Source organism: Oreochromis niloticus, linkage group LG4 (assembly GCF_001858045.2).
Source record: "Oreochromis niloticus isolate F11D_XX linkage group LG4, O_niloticus_UMD_NMBU, whole genome shotgun sequence".
NCBI lineage: Eukaryota > Metazoa > Chordata > Actinopteri > Cichliformes > Cichlidae > Oreochromis > Oreochromis niloticus.
In genome coordinates this window covers 20,868,129-20,882,106 of record NC_031969.2, presented here as the reverse complement: position 1 = coordinate 20,882,106, position 13,978 = coordinate 20,868,129, and the positions used below count along the sequence as shown (strand labels likewise).

The following is a 13,978-nucleotide window of genomic DNA, read 5'->3' as shown; positions in this document are numbered from 1 at the left end:
TGCTAATGGTTTCATGATTAAAAACTTTATCATCAGACTACTCATGTTTCCTGTCCAGTGATGTTATCATAACCACAAAAACTAATGTTGTGAGCTGCACAGAAAAAAAAGTGATAAACTGTTGTTGGACCCTAACTATCAACATTGGTTTCTTGCTGTTAAATTTTTGTATGCATACCATAATTTTCATGTGCAATATTAATACGGCAACAGAGCTACATCTGAAAATGCAGGTTAATCGCTACAGCTGGGCACCGGCATGCAACTCCTAATGCCACCGAGTGACTAATCAGCTTATTGATGCATTTTTTCAAACATAAATGCATGCTGTTTTGGCAGCTGTCCTGCTCATTTGTCCTGTGGTAACTTTGTTGGCCTTTCTCTTTCAGGCAGGCGGTGCTCACACATCTGTTGTTGGTTTCACCGTATTCTACCTTTTCATATGCAATAGGTAACATTTTGCAGAGCATAAGCAATAATTGGTGAGACAACTGTTAAATGGTGATCAGGCTCTGAGTGTTGCAGAAATCTTATGACAGAACGTAAGGCATATCTGGCCTCCATTAGTCTGTCTGAGTGAATGGCTGTGAGGTTTAGTAATCTGGATTTTTTATTGAAGGCTAAAGTAGGGAGATTTTTTATTTTTTTGTTTTTTGGGAGAGGAGTAGAGGAAGAACAGGGAAGAGACGGTTTAGAGAATTGCAGGCAAGGGCATTCCTTTATGGTTTTGATTTGGGAGTGACACTTCATCATTTGTATAGTAATGCTGCCTGAGTGGAAAAAAAAAAAACAACTTAATCCCACTGAGCATGGAAGTGAAGTGAGGAATCCAGCAATGCTGATGCTTTTTTTCCCAAGTAATGTGACTTTTTAGGCTGCCTCAATAATCAAACAGTGGATTTTATAGATAGTGATGATAATAATGATGACAACATTTATGTGACAGAATGTTTTACTGAAAAAGATACATTAATAATTCTGCTGTTCGTAGTAAAAAACTGATCCAAATAATACAGATGGAGGCGAAACTCTGTCAGAAATGTGTCTACCCATTAAGCAATTTACATTATAGAAATGCTAATCCTCTCTAGTCTCCACTACAGATGGATGAGAACATTATTATGCAATTGGCTCCACCATTATAGTTTCACTGAAACTGTAATGGTAGTGCAGAGCACTGAGATCCACCGTATTTGAGACAACCACCCTGCCAACCTTCAGGCAAACAGCACCTCACTGGCTAATTAAGACCAGAAGTGCTCCAAAAACAAAAAAAAGAAAAAGAAAGAAAAGAATAGAAAGAAAATCTGCCTCCTAATGTTAAGGGTAATGGTAGACTGCTTTAAGAAGAAACCCAGAGGATTTTCTTTAATTCCATACACAGGAATCCAGGTTTCACTCAGCACACACCCAGATGCAGGTTAAGTACAACAAATGGATTACTTTAACCTTCAGCTGCTAAATATTCATAAGCAAAACAGTATCCATAACAAATATATCACCAACATTCAGTCACCAAAGATCTATCTTACATAAACGCTGATGCACGGCACAGTTCAACAATGGAATGCCTTAATGCAATGGATGAAAGCAAAACAAGCTATGCAAACAAAAACGAAACAGAATAGTATCAACAGACTAGAAAATCTATTTTACTCTGCTAGATTTGCTTAATGATGGGTTAAGTAGTAGAGTAAGTAGAAGTAATAACTTCTTCATGATCAAGCCAAAAGATGGTAGATTTTGGACCGGGCTAATAAAGAAATACCTGATTTCAATCATGCCAGTGAGAAATGTATGCAGAACCCCAGAGAGCGAAGAAGTTGGGGAAGCGGAGACAGTTTTCAACACAGATAAAAATCAGCTGGCGCCTGCTGAGGAGGCGTCCGAGTACGGTATGTCCTGTCACCGCCAAAGACAAGACTCTTCCTAGTCATGCCTAAAAAGAGGATTTACATCTCAATTTTCACCTTTAGCTTTTGGTTCGTACTAATATGAAAGTGGCCAAATGTGTGCCATGCAATATGAATGAAGGATTTCACAGCTGTTTCTTAAAGTAATTGTATATGTATATGCTTTCTGTTTTCTCTCCTATATCGTTAAGTCTAAGCCAGATGGCAAAATTCATAAACAAAATTCTTATATAAACTAAACTAAAACTGTCAAGTAACATTGCGTTCTTTCCCTTTCACCTCATATGCTGTTAGCCAGCACTAAAAACTGCCTATTTTACCCCCTGTGGGACTGCACGCAGTCTCTGTTGCAAGCTCTGCCTCCCTTGCACTTGTGATCTTTGGGCTGGTGGGAAACGTGCGGAGGTATTCCATTTTCTCCCTGCTCCATGCACGACTTTAAGCGCCATCCCAAGAGACGTGGATTGGGTTTACCGTCCAAACCTTCCACTCCCCACATGCTCATCAACACTGTATACATCCACTGGTTTTCATCAGCTCCTTCTCAGGGTCTGCCACCTGCATGTTCTTCTACATAGATACTATTGTTAAAAAAAAAGAGTTAAGCTTCAGTGAACAACTTCAACCAAACTAAAGTGCGCTGGAGCCACAGTTTCAGGTCACAGGAGTGCGCTGAGGTGTAGGTGCTGCGTAACTCTAGATGGTTAATTACAGTGTGTGCGTGGCAGTGAAATAAGAGGGTCATAGCTGATACTCTTTTTCATGATTCAAATGTTCCTCTTCTCTGTCCAGATGGAGTGTTATCTCTCAACTTCTTCTAAAATCAAAGCAAGAGTCACCATCTGCTTGCTTCTCTTGTTTTGGGTTTCATTCATTCAGTAATTTAAAAAAAAGCTCGTTTGTAGCTAAATTTAATGATGCTTGCTTGCCTGCATGTCCCATCATTAGAGTCATCTGATCTGCTCCTCTGCTGCACCCACCTCACTTCACCATCTCTTGTTTGCAAGAGTTTCTTTGAAGCTTTGCCACAGTGGATTATATTTACCTCTTGGTTTGTTTTTTACTTCATCTAATATATAGAACATATTTATGCATTTGACTATTGCCTCCTTGTTTTCACTTTTACCTGCATGCTTGCAGTTTCCCAAACTGAAACATTCAGACACTCATCTAAAGGTTAAAGCTAAATGATCCAATTCTGCTATAGTTAATTATTCGTGAGCAGGAGCAGTGCTTTACTTTGTGGTCCAATAGCTATCATCCACAAGATGCAATGCTGTTTGAAAAACAACTTTTTTGGCATGACTGGCTAATAGTGTAAGCTCCTATTTAAAATAAAAGGCCCTTAATCAGATAGCCCAGAAACTGATGCCCGGACACAGCAAGCTACAGCAAACAAGATGGTACTCAACTGTGCAGCAAATCCAGTAAATCAGTTAGAGTTTTCTTACTCCTACTAAGAAAGGTAACCAAACTGCTCAAATATTGGATATCAGGAAATAGTGGAAAACAATTTCCTTTCAGAGTAACATTAGAATGCATGAGCCTGGCTCCCGGAGGTTCAGGGCCAGCACCGCTGGGCTGCTCCAATTAGATGGCGCTTCCCTGCTGTGTCTGACCCAGCCAGAACACAGAAGCACCCAAAGGGAGCTGGAAGGAAGAAATAGAGGAATGAGAGGAGGGAGACATACATACACACAGGCGTGAGAGCTGTGTTATGTTTGGCACGTATCACCTAATGTCTCTCACAGTCTACATACGCTGCGGGTCATGCTGTAAAGTGATCATTAGACAACTCAGAAAAGTTTAGCAAAATAAAAAGATGAAAACTCAGAAGACTAATGTGAGGAGAAAGCCTCTCATATTTAAGAACAGTTTTCATGCTTTTTGTGTATGAAATTATTGGACTGCACGGTGTAGGAATAGTAAAGAAAATAGTAAAGGTGATATCGATTGCTCTTTTTTTAACCCAATTAGGTAATTTGTAACTTACTGAGCTTTAAAACGTTGTATTATTACACTTAACCCACTATGTAAACCATTAATAACAAGTTTTAACAATGTTTTAAAAGGTATTTCTTTTCCACTGCACATAAATGATAACGGTAAAAGCATCATATTTTGTGGAACTAATCCAAACTGTCTGGAGTCAGAAACTCGCTGTCAGTTGTCAAAATTCAAATTTAACCCCGTCTCCACAGGTTACAGTCACTAAAAGCAATTTGTTCACCTTCTCTTTTTCCTTTTCTCTGAAATAAGTTTTAACAAGAATAGACTTGGCCTCCACCCCCACCCCGCTGTAATAAGACACTGTTTTAAAGCCCTTGAAGTATGTCATTGTTCATTTCACCTCTGCCCTTTCTGAATGTAATAATCTTATTGCCACGGTCTAATGCTGAAATCCCTGAACACCTAAGAGGACTAGTTTTTTTCTGACCACACAAGATATTCCTGCTTCTCCTGCAACAAGTGGTATCAAAGGCACATGGTGAGCAGCTAAGAGGAAGTGCATCTGTAGAGCATCCGTTTGCGAGATTTCTGCAAAGGTTGGGGCACTGGCTCTGATGCAGGTGCTATGCTCTGGAAGGTGATTAGATATCATCACTCTTTCATTAACTTGGTATTTCTAGTATCTCCATGACCGTGTGGAAAGAATGGCCCCTTTTCATCAGTGCACCCAGAAAATGAGCCGTGCTGAAAGAGCCAGGTTAACTTGGGAGGATAATGAAACAAGAGAAAAGGGGGGAGAAAGCTGACAGAGGAGTAAAAAGGTGCAGTGTGGGTAATTTCTACTTAGTATTTAAACCCACGTGTATAACAGTGTAAACACTCTAATGTCAGTGAGAATAAGCAAATATCAGCCAGCACATAAACAAACGCCGTACTGAGAAATAAACAAATGGGGATCTAAACAGACGCCGGTGATGTAGACAAGAAGGGGAAGTAGAGGAAATACATTAGAGTTTATTTTTAGGTTGCGACAGTTCGGGCGACAACAAAAGTCTCCTTTTCACCTGATCGCTGAAACAGGTGGGGGGGGGAGAGGGTATAATATTCCATTTCGTAGACCAGACCCAGGCGCATACAGGTTCTACGTGAAAAGCGTCTCTGTGGGTAGGCGCTGGTCTGACATCACCCAGAGTCGTGGATGGGAGCTTTTATGTGTAGTGGTGCCAGGAAGCTGCTAGCACTGTCAGCCAGTCTGAGTCAGCGCTACGCTCTAGACACAAACGTGGAAAAATCCAGGACAGAGACGAGTTTCACAACTCTGCTTGCATTCTGCTCAAAATAACCTAAACAAGAAGGCCCGGCCCTTGGGGGGTAAAGTATTTCACTGGCAACAAAAAAAAAAAACTGCAATTTATTAGTGTTTGTTATGCAAATTGTCACTGTGACATTTTTATCTTGGCGATGAGGCTTTTTATGGTTGTTTGACTGTATAAGAGTACAGTTTATTGAGTGTGATTTTCAACTTTCTACTTTCCTTATATAGTCTTTCAAAAATTATCTACTGTGTTTCTTTAAAAAATAAAACTCTCGAAGTCCACAGAAAAGCAGCAGCTCATTAATGTTGTTTTGAGTAATGCTTTGTGACTGTCACCTGCTCTCGTTCCAGAGGTCCCCTGTTGAGAGTGCAATCACCTTAGCGACCTCTGCAAAGACTCGGGTAATGTCATAACATTTTGTCAACACCTTCCGAATGAGCTATTGTCATTCAGACATAATTACAGGTCAGGCCCTGTCATTGGAAATAGAGGCCAGTGACCTACAGATATCACACTCTGCTTTCATTAGCATTTCATTGTCATTCAAACTGAGTCTGAGGCCACTTCACCTGCAGGCATGAAAGGAACCTGAAAGTCACTCAGCTGAGTTCAATACTGGATTTTCTTTTCAGGAGTGCTTCCAGGACGGAAATCATTAAAAATAATTTTTAAAAACTGATGCTTGGCAGTTGCACCTATCCAAACAGCTTATGTTTACCAAGTACCATTGGTTCCACTGTCTTCCCAAATCAGAGTGTGTTTCCTTCCTTACAGATACACTATCAATAGGTACCTTCAATGTTTCAGTTTACTAGAAGCCAAGAGCAGATAAGACTGAGATTACTGCTGCACTATCTCCAGGGGAGGTCAAAGAAAGAAGAAAATATGCAAGAAAGTGTACAGCAGTGACTAGTACACACAGCTGAACCTGTACAGGGGTGAAGGCCAGAATACATCTGTTTCTCAGTTGGAAGGTATTTCCTTAGTGACATATATAAGCTATAATCTGTTATCTGATTTGACCTCATGAGTGAGGTGACTACATGGCGCACTTTAGTATAATTTGAAATCAGCTTTTTAAAAATTATGTTGATTATAAATCAGAATTTTCCTGAAATATTGACCTCTAAATGTATCTGCAGTGTTTTGGGCGGAAAGCCGTTCGGCTCTGTTTTTGTCTCCTCTGTCTTTCTGATGAAGTGGAGCTGTTGTGGTTCTGTATGGGATATCAGGGAGGTGCAAGAGAGTCAGAGCAGGGAGTAAAAGGCTGGCAAAGTCTTAAAAAGTCCCTCTTAAATTTTACTCACCGCAAAATGCCAAAGCAGTGCCGAAGCACTGACCGGGAATGGCAAACACTGAGGAAGCCCATCCCTATGAGAATGCCATTGACAGTGGGTACTGCAAGCAGTGTGGTCTGGTTCAGACATAACTTGTTTAAGAATCAGTTACAGAGAAACTGAGGAAGTACCCGGAAGGACACTTGATTTGTTTTGCCAAAAAGGATTTTGTTAGTTTTCCTTCTTGTGGTCTTTTGGATTTCTAGCGAATTATGTGCTAGTTGTGGTACATCTCAAACAGATGTGATGTCAGTTGTGAGTGCTTGAAGCCACTTCTGGGGGGATTTTTTGTTTTTATTTATTTATTTTATTTTAGATGTTTGGATAAAATCTTTAAAAAAAAAAAAGAACAAGAATTTGGAAAACAAAAGAATGTCATGCCAAATGCCAATACCAATTCTCATTATAAAAACTATAATTTCTTTCACACACTTCAATAGGAACACCACAAGATTTGCACACCCACTAAACTAACACATCCACACACAAATGAAAGGGGAAAAAAAGAAGGAAAAAAACGAGGGGCGGTCTGTTCAGACGGTTGCAGTGGAATCTGAGAGCGACAGGAGAGGTGGAAGACATGATTTGGCAGTTTACCCCCAGTGTTTGCCTCAACATTTTGACGCCATGGCTCGAAGTCAAGCTGAGAAGTTTCCCAAGACCTGCTCAGCCTGCAGGTGGGTGTTTCCGCGTAAGCGCTGAGCCTGGCCCCTGAGGATGTGTGTCCCCTTGATCGAGCGTACGCCACTGTGCAGGGCACGTCAAACTCTTAGCAGTCAGCACTGTGAGGGTGCGAACATGTCCCACTCCTCTGATGCCTCTGTGTTAGCCATCACAGGGTTTACTCCTCAGTGTGTCGAGACCAGTTGCTTCGCAAACTGAAAAGGCAGCAGCTCTTGTTGCACTTCCCATGTCTGTTTAAAAGCTGAAAATTCTGTAAATTAGATCAAATATTCAGCTTCTAATAATATTCAAGTATGTTTGTACTGGAAAAGACTTTTGATGCAAGGGCACATAGTATCAGTGGCTCTCAGGGGCACATCACAAATTTTACATTACTAACTCAAGGTTTACAGCCCAAATACAGAGAACCTGATTTCTCTGTATTATAGGCTGTACTAAAGGAAAAACAACAAACCTCTACTATGTTCCTCTACTGCCTGTATTTCTCTCCAACAGCCTTTTTTACATTTGAATCTATGTCATCTAGTTATATGAAAGGAAGCTGTAAGGGCCGTCTGCCATAACATCTGGTCGACCAAGAGGGCAAGGAACACAATGAGAAGGGAGTTAAAATAAATGTAATGAAAATCATGGGAACAAGACAGGAAACAATAGACCTTTACCTTTGAAAGAGAACACTTAAATGGGGGGAAAGGAGTTCTTTAAAATATTTAGAGATTAATTAACATGTGTAAAATAGTTTATGTACATGTTTGCAACACATACCATGACAAATATTCTCTATTTAAGCAACATTAAAGCTATATCAAAATGTATTAACAGGAAAGATTTTGGGACTTCTCACAGTGGCATTTGTATATGTTCACTAATAGAAATCCAAATCATAAAGTTGTGATAAAAATAGGAAGCTTTCAGTCCCTTTCTGTGGCTCCATGTGATCTCATAACTTACAGTTGGATTTCATTTCTAAAATTGAATACATGGATTAGAGGGACTGAACTCTGAACAAAGTGTCCTTTGTCCACAGGAAAACAAGTGTTGGAGGAAATCCAGAAAAGTAGATTTTGCCATTGTGACATGTTTTTCATGCACTCCTTTTATAAAAATAAGTTGCCCTCACTTTGACTGTGTGAAATGTATTAACAAACTCAATCAATGTTTTCATGCATTCTGATTATTTTTTAAAGACAGTACATCTACTACTAGTAGAAGTTAGTGTCTAAATATTTAGAGAGTGACAAAACCTTTTTAAAAAAAAATATAACCTGCGTGTAAGTTCTTAAGAAAAATCACCCGTCCAGTTATAAATCCAAAGCTAACCTACCTCTCTCAAATAATACTGAAAGTCTGTCTAAATGACGTTAGAAATAACCACCAGTGATGTCACTTGCTGAGTTTGTTTAGGGGAAAACATGAGGGTGAGCGGTCAACCTGTTTGGACCACTAATTGTCCACAGATAGGAAGCTGCAATTTTGAACTGGCGATTTAAATTACTAAAAAAGAAGAAGAAGAAAAATTAAATACCCTCCTGATTTGTTTTAATCAATGCAGCACAGCCACAAATCCACGGCTTCCTCTCAAGTTTCTGGACTGTTGTCTCCCCCTGTTGGTCAATGTTGTCACTGTGCAGGGAGCTGAGATGACTGAAGGCTGCCGCTCCGGAGCAGCTCTGCAGAGACTCACTGGCAGAGCTGTCTCTGTGCAGCACTAGTTTTTGACAATAACTACCTGCCTGTATTCAAAGACCTATAAACATCAGTTGTACTCTTCATCGGTTCATCAGCTCTGATCTAACGTAAATGACCTTGTATTTATAAAAGAAATAAAGAAATAAAATGTTCTACTTACTTCCTGTAAATTACTCCCACAGCTGAATGTTTATCATAGAAAAATAGCAGAAACACAAGGATAAACTTAGTTGGTAAAGCAAAGGATTAAAACTGCAACATCCCAAATCTACATTCCACCAACAAATGTATTAAAATAAATCTAAGAACAAGACGTTAAAGAAAAGTTGAAGATTAGTAAGTATGACTTCAGTAAAGAAACAAAAACAAACTTTTATAATCAAGTTTAAAAAAAAGAAAAATACAAGAGTTTTAATGAGAATCATGCCTATATTAAAGATAGGGCGGGTTTTGTGCCTGTTACCATAAAAAGGAAGTTCACTTTATCTGATTTTAATGTACGAGTAACTAAATCAGTTTGCATCATAAGCATGAACTTTTAAAAGTTACAAAGTTACAAAGTTGAAATGAAATGAAAGACAATAAGGGAAAAAACACGTTTTCCTAACTTGAGCTGAGTTTTCAGTTGTTGACTGCAAGACTCTGGAGCAGAGTCAAATTACGTCCCCGCCTACTAAAAAGTTTCCCCCAATCATTTCCTTGCCGTTAAAACATAAATCCAGCCATCGCCTCCCGTGTCTATAGACTCTTCAGCAATCCTGCAACAGCAGTTCTCTCACGTTTGTCTTCAAAGTCACAGTTTCGAAGCTAAGTATTCGAAAGCGATCACTTACAGATGGTTTTCTTCTCTGCGAAATTGTGAGCATTCAGCGGAACAGAAATATTTCCATATTTACTTATTTTTTCTTATTTTTTTGTTTATTTTTATTTTTTCATTTTAAAGTTTGCCCCCGGCAAGCTGACACTGCAGCTTTGGGGCATATCACCTGGATATAGAAAGAAGGATTTTTCCTCCTATTTTTTTTTTTATTATTATTATTCAACTGCGAGAAGCTGTTCTTTAATTTTTTCGCATGAATCTCCTCGACCCTTACCTGAAGATGACAGAAGAACAGGAGAAGTGTCACTCTGACGCTCCCAGCCCAAGCATGTCTGAGGACTCCGCGGGCTCGCCTTGTCCGTCCGGGTCGGGTTCGGACACTGAAAACACTCGTCCGTCCGACAACCACCTCCTCATGGGTCAAGACTATAAGAAGGAAACCGAAGAGGAAAAGTTTCCCGTGTGTATCAGAGACGCGGTGTCTCAGGTGTTGAAGGGTTACGACTGGACGCTCGTGCCTATGCCGGTGCGCGTCAACGGCTCGAGTAAAAGCAAACCCCACGTCAAAAGACCCATGAACGCGTTCATGGTGTGGGCTCAAGCTGCACGGAGAAAGCTGGCCGATCAATACCCACACCTGCACAACGCAGAACTCAGCAAAACCCTGGGCAAACTTTGGAGGTAGGCTCGCTTTAGTTTATCGTTCACTTTTACAATGCGCTTTTACGCGCCGCTGTGCGCGGCGCAGTATTTATTAACGTGCAGATTCCTGCTCTTTCAAGTTTAGCTTCGCAGTATTTTGGCTTGAATGCTTTTACTCACCTATGCTTTTGATTTTATGAGTATTTTAAGTTTATTGTTATGCATACAATGACTTCTAAAGAATTACGATGCTAACTTTTTTCTTTTTTGTAATGATCAATGCTAATTACCAAGTGCACAGATTGAATCAGTGTGCTTAGCTTCTGCAACTGTTTACAAAGCGCAGTTTAACAAGTTTGTACAATTCCGTGTTATTTTCAGATTGCTCAATGAGGTAGAGAAGCGCCCATTTGTGGAGGAGGCTGAGCGTTTGCGAGTGCAACATAAGAAGGATCACCCCGATTACAAATATCAGCCAAGGCGGAGAAAGTCTGTCAAGAACGGGCAAAGCGAACCGGAGGACAACGACCAAACTCATATCTCTCCAAATGCCATTTTCAAGGCGCTGCAGCAGGCCGACTCTCCGGCTTCAAGTATGGGCGAGGTGCACTCTCCGGGAGAGCATTCAGGTGAGGGAAGAAGAAATAAAAAGCAAATATATTTTCTGTAATGTTTATGTTTCTTTCAAAAGTTTCAGTTTGACTTAAAAAGATAATTTTTAGAAGCCCTCAGGGCCTTAACTGGAGAACTGTTAATGATTAGTAGTTAATGATTATTAGGTTTTACAAGCCATCATGCAAATACACCTGTCAGTAGTTACAATAAACCTCTCCTGGAGGTATCTACAGTTAAGCTTTTATATCTCATGTGGGAAACATGTTCTTAAATGCAAATTTTTTTTTTTAAATGTTATGTTAAATAAATGTCTAACTTTGCCTTTGTCTCACTAGGTCAGTCACAGGGTCCACCAACACCCCCAACCACCCCAAAGACAGACCTTCCCTCCAGCAAAGCTGATCTGAAACGTGAGGGGCGGCCCATGCAGGAGGGCACTAGCCGCCAGCTCAACATTGATTTTGGAGCTGTGGACATTGGTGAGCTGAGCACTGATGTCATCTCCAATATAGGAAGCTTCGATGTTGATGAGTTTGATCAGTACCTGCCACCACACAGCCATGCTGGGGTGAATGGCGCAGCGCAGGCTGGCTACAGCAGCGGCTACCCTATCAACAGCTCCTCTGTCGGCCAGCCAGCCAGTGTTGGAGCCCACGCCTGGATGTCCAAGCAGCAGCAGCAGCAGCAGCAGCAGCAACAGCAGCTCTCTCTGACCACTCTGGGTGGAGGAGGAGAGCAAAGCCAGCAGGGTCAACAGAGAACCACCCAGATTAAGACGGAGCAGCTGAGCCCCAGCCACTACAGCGAGCAGCAGGGCTCCCCACAGCATGTCACCTATGGGTCTTTCAACCTCCAGCACTACAGCACCAATTCTTACCCCTCCATCACCAGATCACAATATGACTATTCAGACCACCAAAGTGGTGCCAACTCCTACTACAGTCATGCAGGTGGCCAAGGCTCAAGCTTGTACTCCACCTTTAGCTACATGAGCCCCAACCAGAGGCCGATGTACACCCCAATTGCTGACACCACCGGGGTGCCCTCTGTGCCGCAGACCCACAGTCCGCAGCACTGGGAGCAGCCCATTTACACACAACTTTCCAGGCCCTGAGGAGGCAGTCTGAGCACTGACTATATAACACATATATCCCAGACTTCTTTCTGCTCGGTGGCCTTTGCACCGTTACGTCACACACCTTTCATTGCCAACAGAAAAACATGACAAGAACTTTTTTTTTTAAGGTTCTGAAAAAATATATCTTTGGATTGGCTCACAACAGTGCCTTTTGTATTGGTTTGAATTGTGATTATATTTTTTTAGATATAATGTTTTAAAAAAAGTTAAATCCTCTGTGAGGACATACTGGCTATAAATATATTAGTATGTACTGTGTATGTGTTCTGCTCTTGTCATTACTATCATATTCAGTGTCATCAGCACCCTCGTCGTCACGATTTGAAGGTTTAACACACGTAACAGAGCAGGAATGCCGGGTAAAAACACCCTTCAGTGGCCTTACTTCTGACTAATGTATTTTTGTACAGGAAGTAAGAAACCGTTTACTGACACTGCCGTCTCATAATAGCCTATATTCTGCTTTGAACTTTTGTACTGTACATATTTTAATGTAATTCCAATGAGATGCAAGGATTGAGCGACGCACGTTTGAAATAGATTAGAATTTTTGGCCATGATATGACCGTGTCATCAGTGAATTAGTCAAATATTCTACTTCTTGTTTGCTTTAGCTCAAATTTATTGTGTTGGAAACGCTATAGCAGGTGCCATGTAACTCTCCTAAGGGCCTTACTGTGTTGCTAGATGTAACAGCAATGCTTGCTTTGTTTTGTTTTGTTGTTTTGCCTTGAAACCATTGGTGCCTCAAGAGCTACGGTAGTGAGGCTTCGTCCACTTTGAATTGCAGTGTGAAAACTACAGCATAGTTCTGACTTCCTGCTTGATGAGATACAAGAAGTGACCTTTGACCCCATTATTCTCAGCAACCATCAAGTCTGAGTCCGGTGTGTTTCTATCAAGCCTTCTGCCTCAACTTTTTTTTTTTTCCTAACCCTTGTCTTAATTTATTCTTTAGCATTAATTTTATTTGAAAATAACTATTTGCAATTGTCGTTTTAATTCAGCAGCAGCTAGCTGAGGAGAAATAGGTTGCTGTCATATGTGGTACAAATTTGTTTATTTATCATTTGTAAATGTTTTCCTCATAAAAGTTTCTTTTATTCATGATCTAGTTATGTACAGAATACTTATAATTACACGAGTAAGTAAAAAGAAAAACTGGAAGTCTTTCCTTTTGTCTCTCTATTTCTAACAAATGTCTAAATGAATATAAAAGCAGCCGTTTTGTAAAGAATTTGCTGGAATCAACATGGTTTGTTTGTTTGTTTATCAAAAACATTGTGTTCCCCATTTTATATTCTGTCTCATTAGTTCCCATTTTGTCATCTTCTTAATGCAGTTTCCCTAGGTAAACATGGCATTTTCTTAAAAGCTTATCTTTTGTATTATATTTGTTTGCAATAAAAGCAAAACAGAGAAATATGTGGCCGTCTTGTCTCGTCCTGTGTTTTGTACAGCACTGCTTGTGGTTTCCATCTGTCAGCATTTATCATCAGCACATCTGAGAGTTTCAGGGGCTCTCTGGCAGTACGGGTACCTTAATACGGTGTGTAATAAGTAGTTACGGAAAAAGGCATCTAGTCATCACTGGAGATGGAGAACAACAATTGGTGGCATTTTTAAAAAATGATTTAGTTCAGTTGATGTGAGGAGAGACATCCCCATCAAACCAGTTACAAAAAGGTGCTTTGCTGACATGAGATCAGCAGATTGGCAATGCCACTGGATGAGTCTGAATTACCTTGGAACAGAAACAGGGGAGGGGCAACACAGATAATTTAATTTCCGCATTACTTGGAACCAGCTCGTCGTCCACCAACAGCGGTAGTTTAGTAAAACTGCGCATCGACACTTCTGCCTTCTCAGACCGT

At 40.5% G+C, this 13,978-nt stretch overlaps 1 protein-coding gene across 1 annotated transcript; it reads left to right on the top strand.

Moving 5' to 3' along the window:
- The first annotated feature begins 9,391 nt into the window (after nt 1-9,391).
- LOC100699759 (transcription factor Sox-9) lies at nt 9,392-13,529 on the top strand. The gene is made up of 3 exons (XM_003450119.4): nt 9,392-10,390; nt 10,733-10,980; nt 11,302-13,529. Exons 1-3 carry the CDS (start codon nt 9,963-9,965, stop codon nt 12,078-12,080), a joined length of 1,455 nt encoding a protein of 484 aa, XP_003450167.1. The 5' UTR covers nt 9,392-9,962; the 3' UTR covers nt 12,081-13,529.
- Nucleotides 13,530-13,978: the final 449 nt, after the last annotated feature.

Excerpts from the sequence above, each read along its gene's own strand:
- LOC100699759 (XM_003450119.4), top strand. The coding sequence starts at position 9,963 with ATGAATCTCCTCGACCCTTACCTGAAGATGACAGAAGAACAGGAGAAG. Across the intron at positions 10,391-10,732 it reads ACCCTGGGCAAACTTTGGAG|ATTGCTCAATGAGGTAGAGA; the intron begins GTAGGCTCGCTT and ends TGTTATTTTCAG. Across the intron at positions 10,981-11,301 it reads CTCTCCGGGAGAGCATTCAG|GTCAGTCACAGGGTCCACCA; the intron begins GTGAGGGAAGAA and ends TTGTCTCACTAG.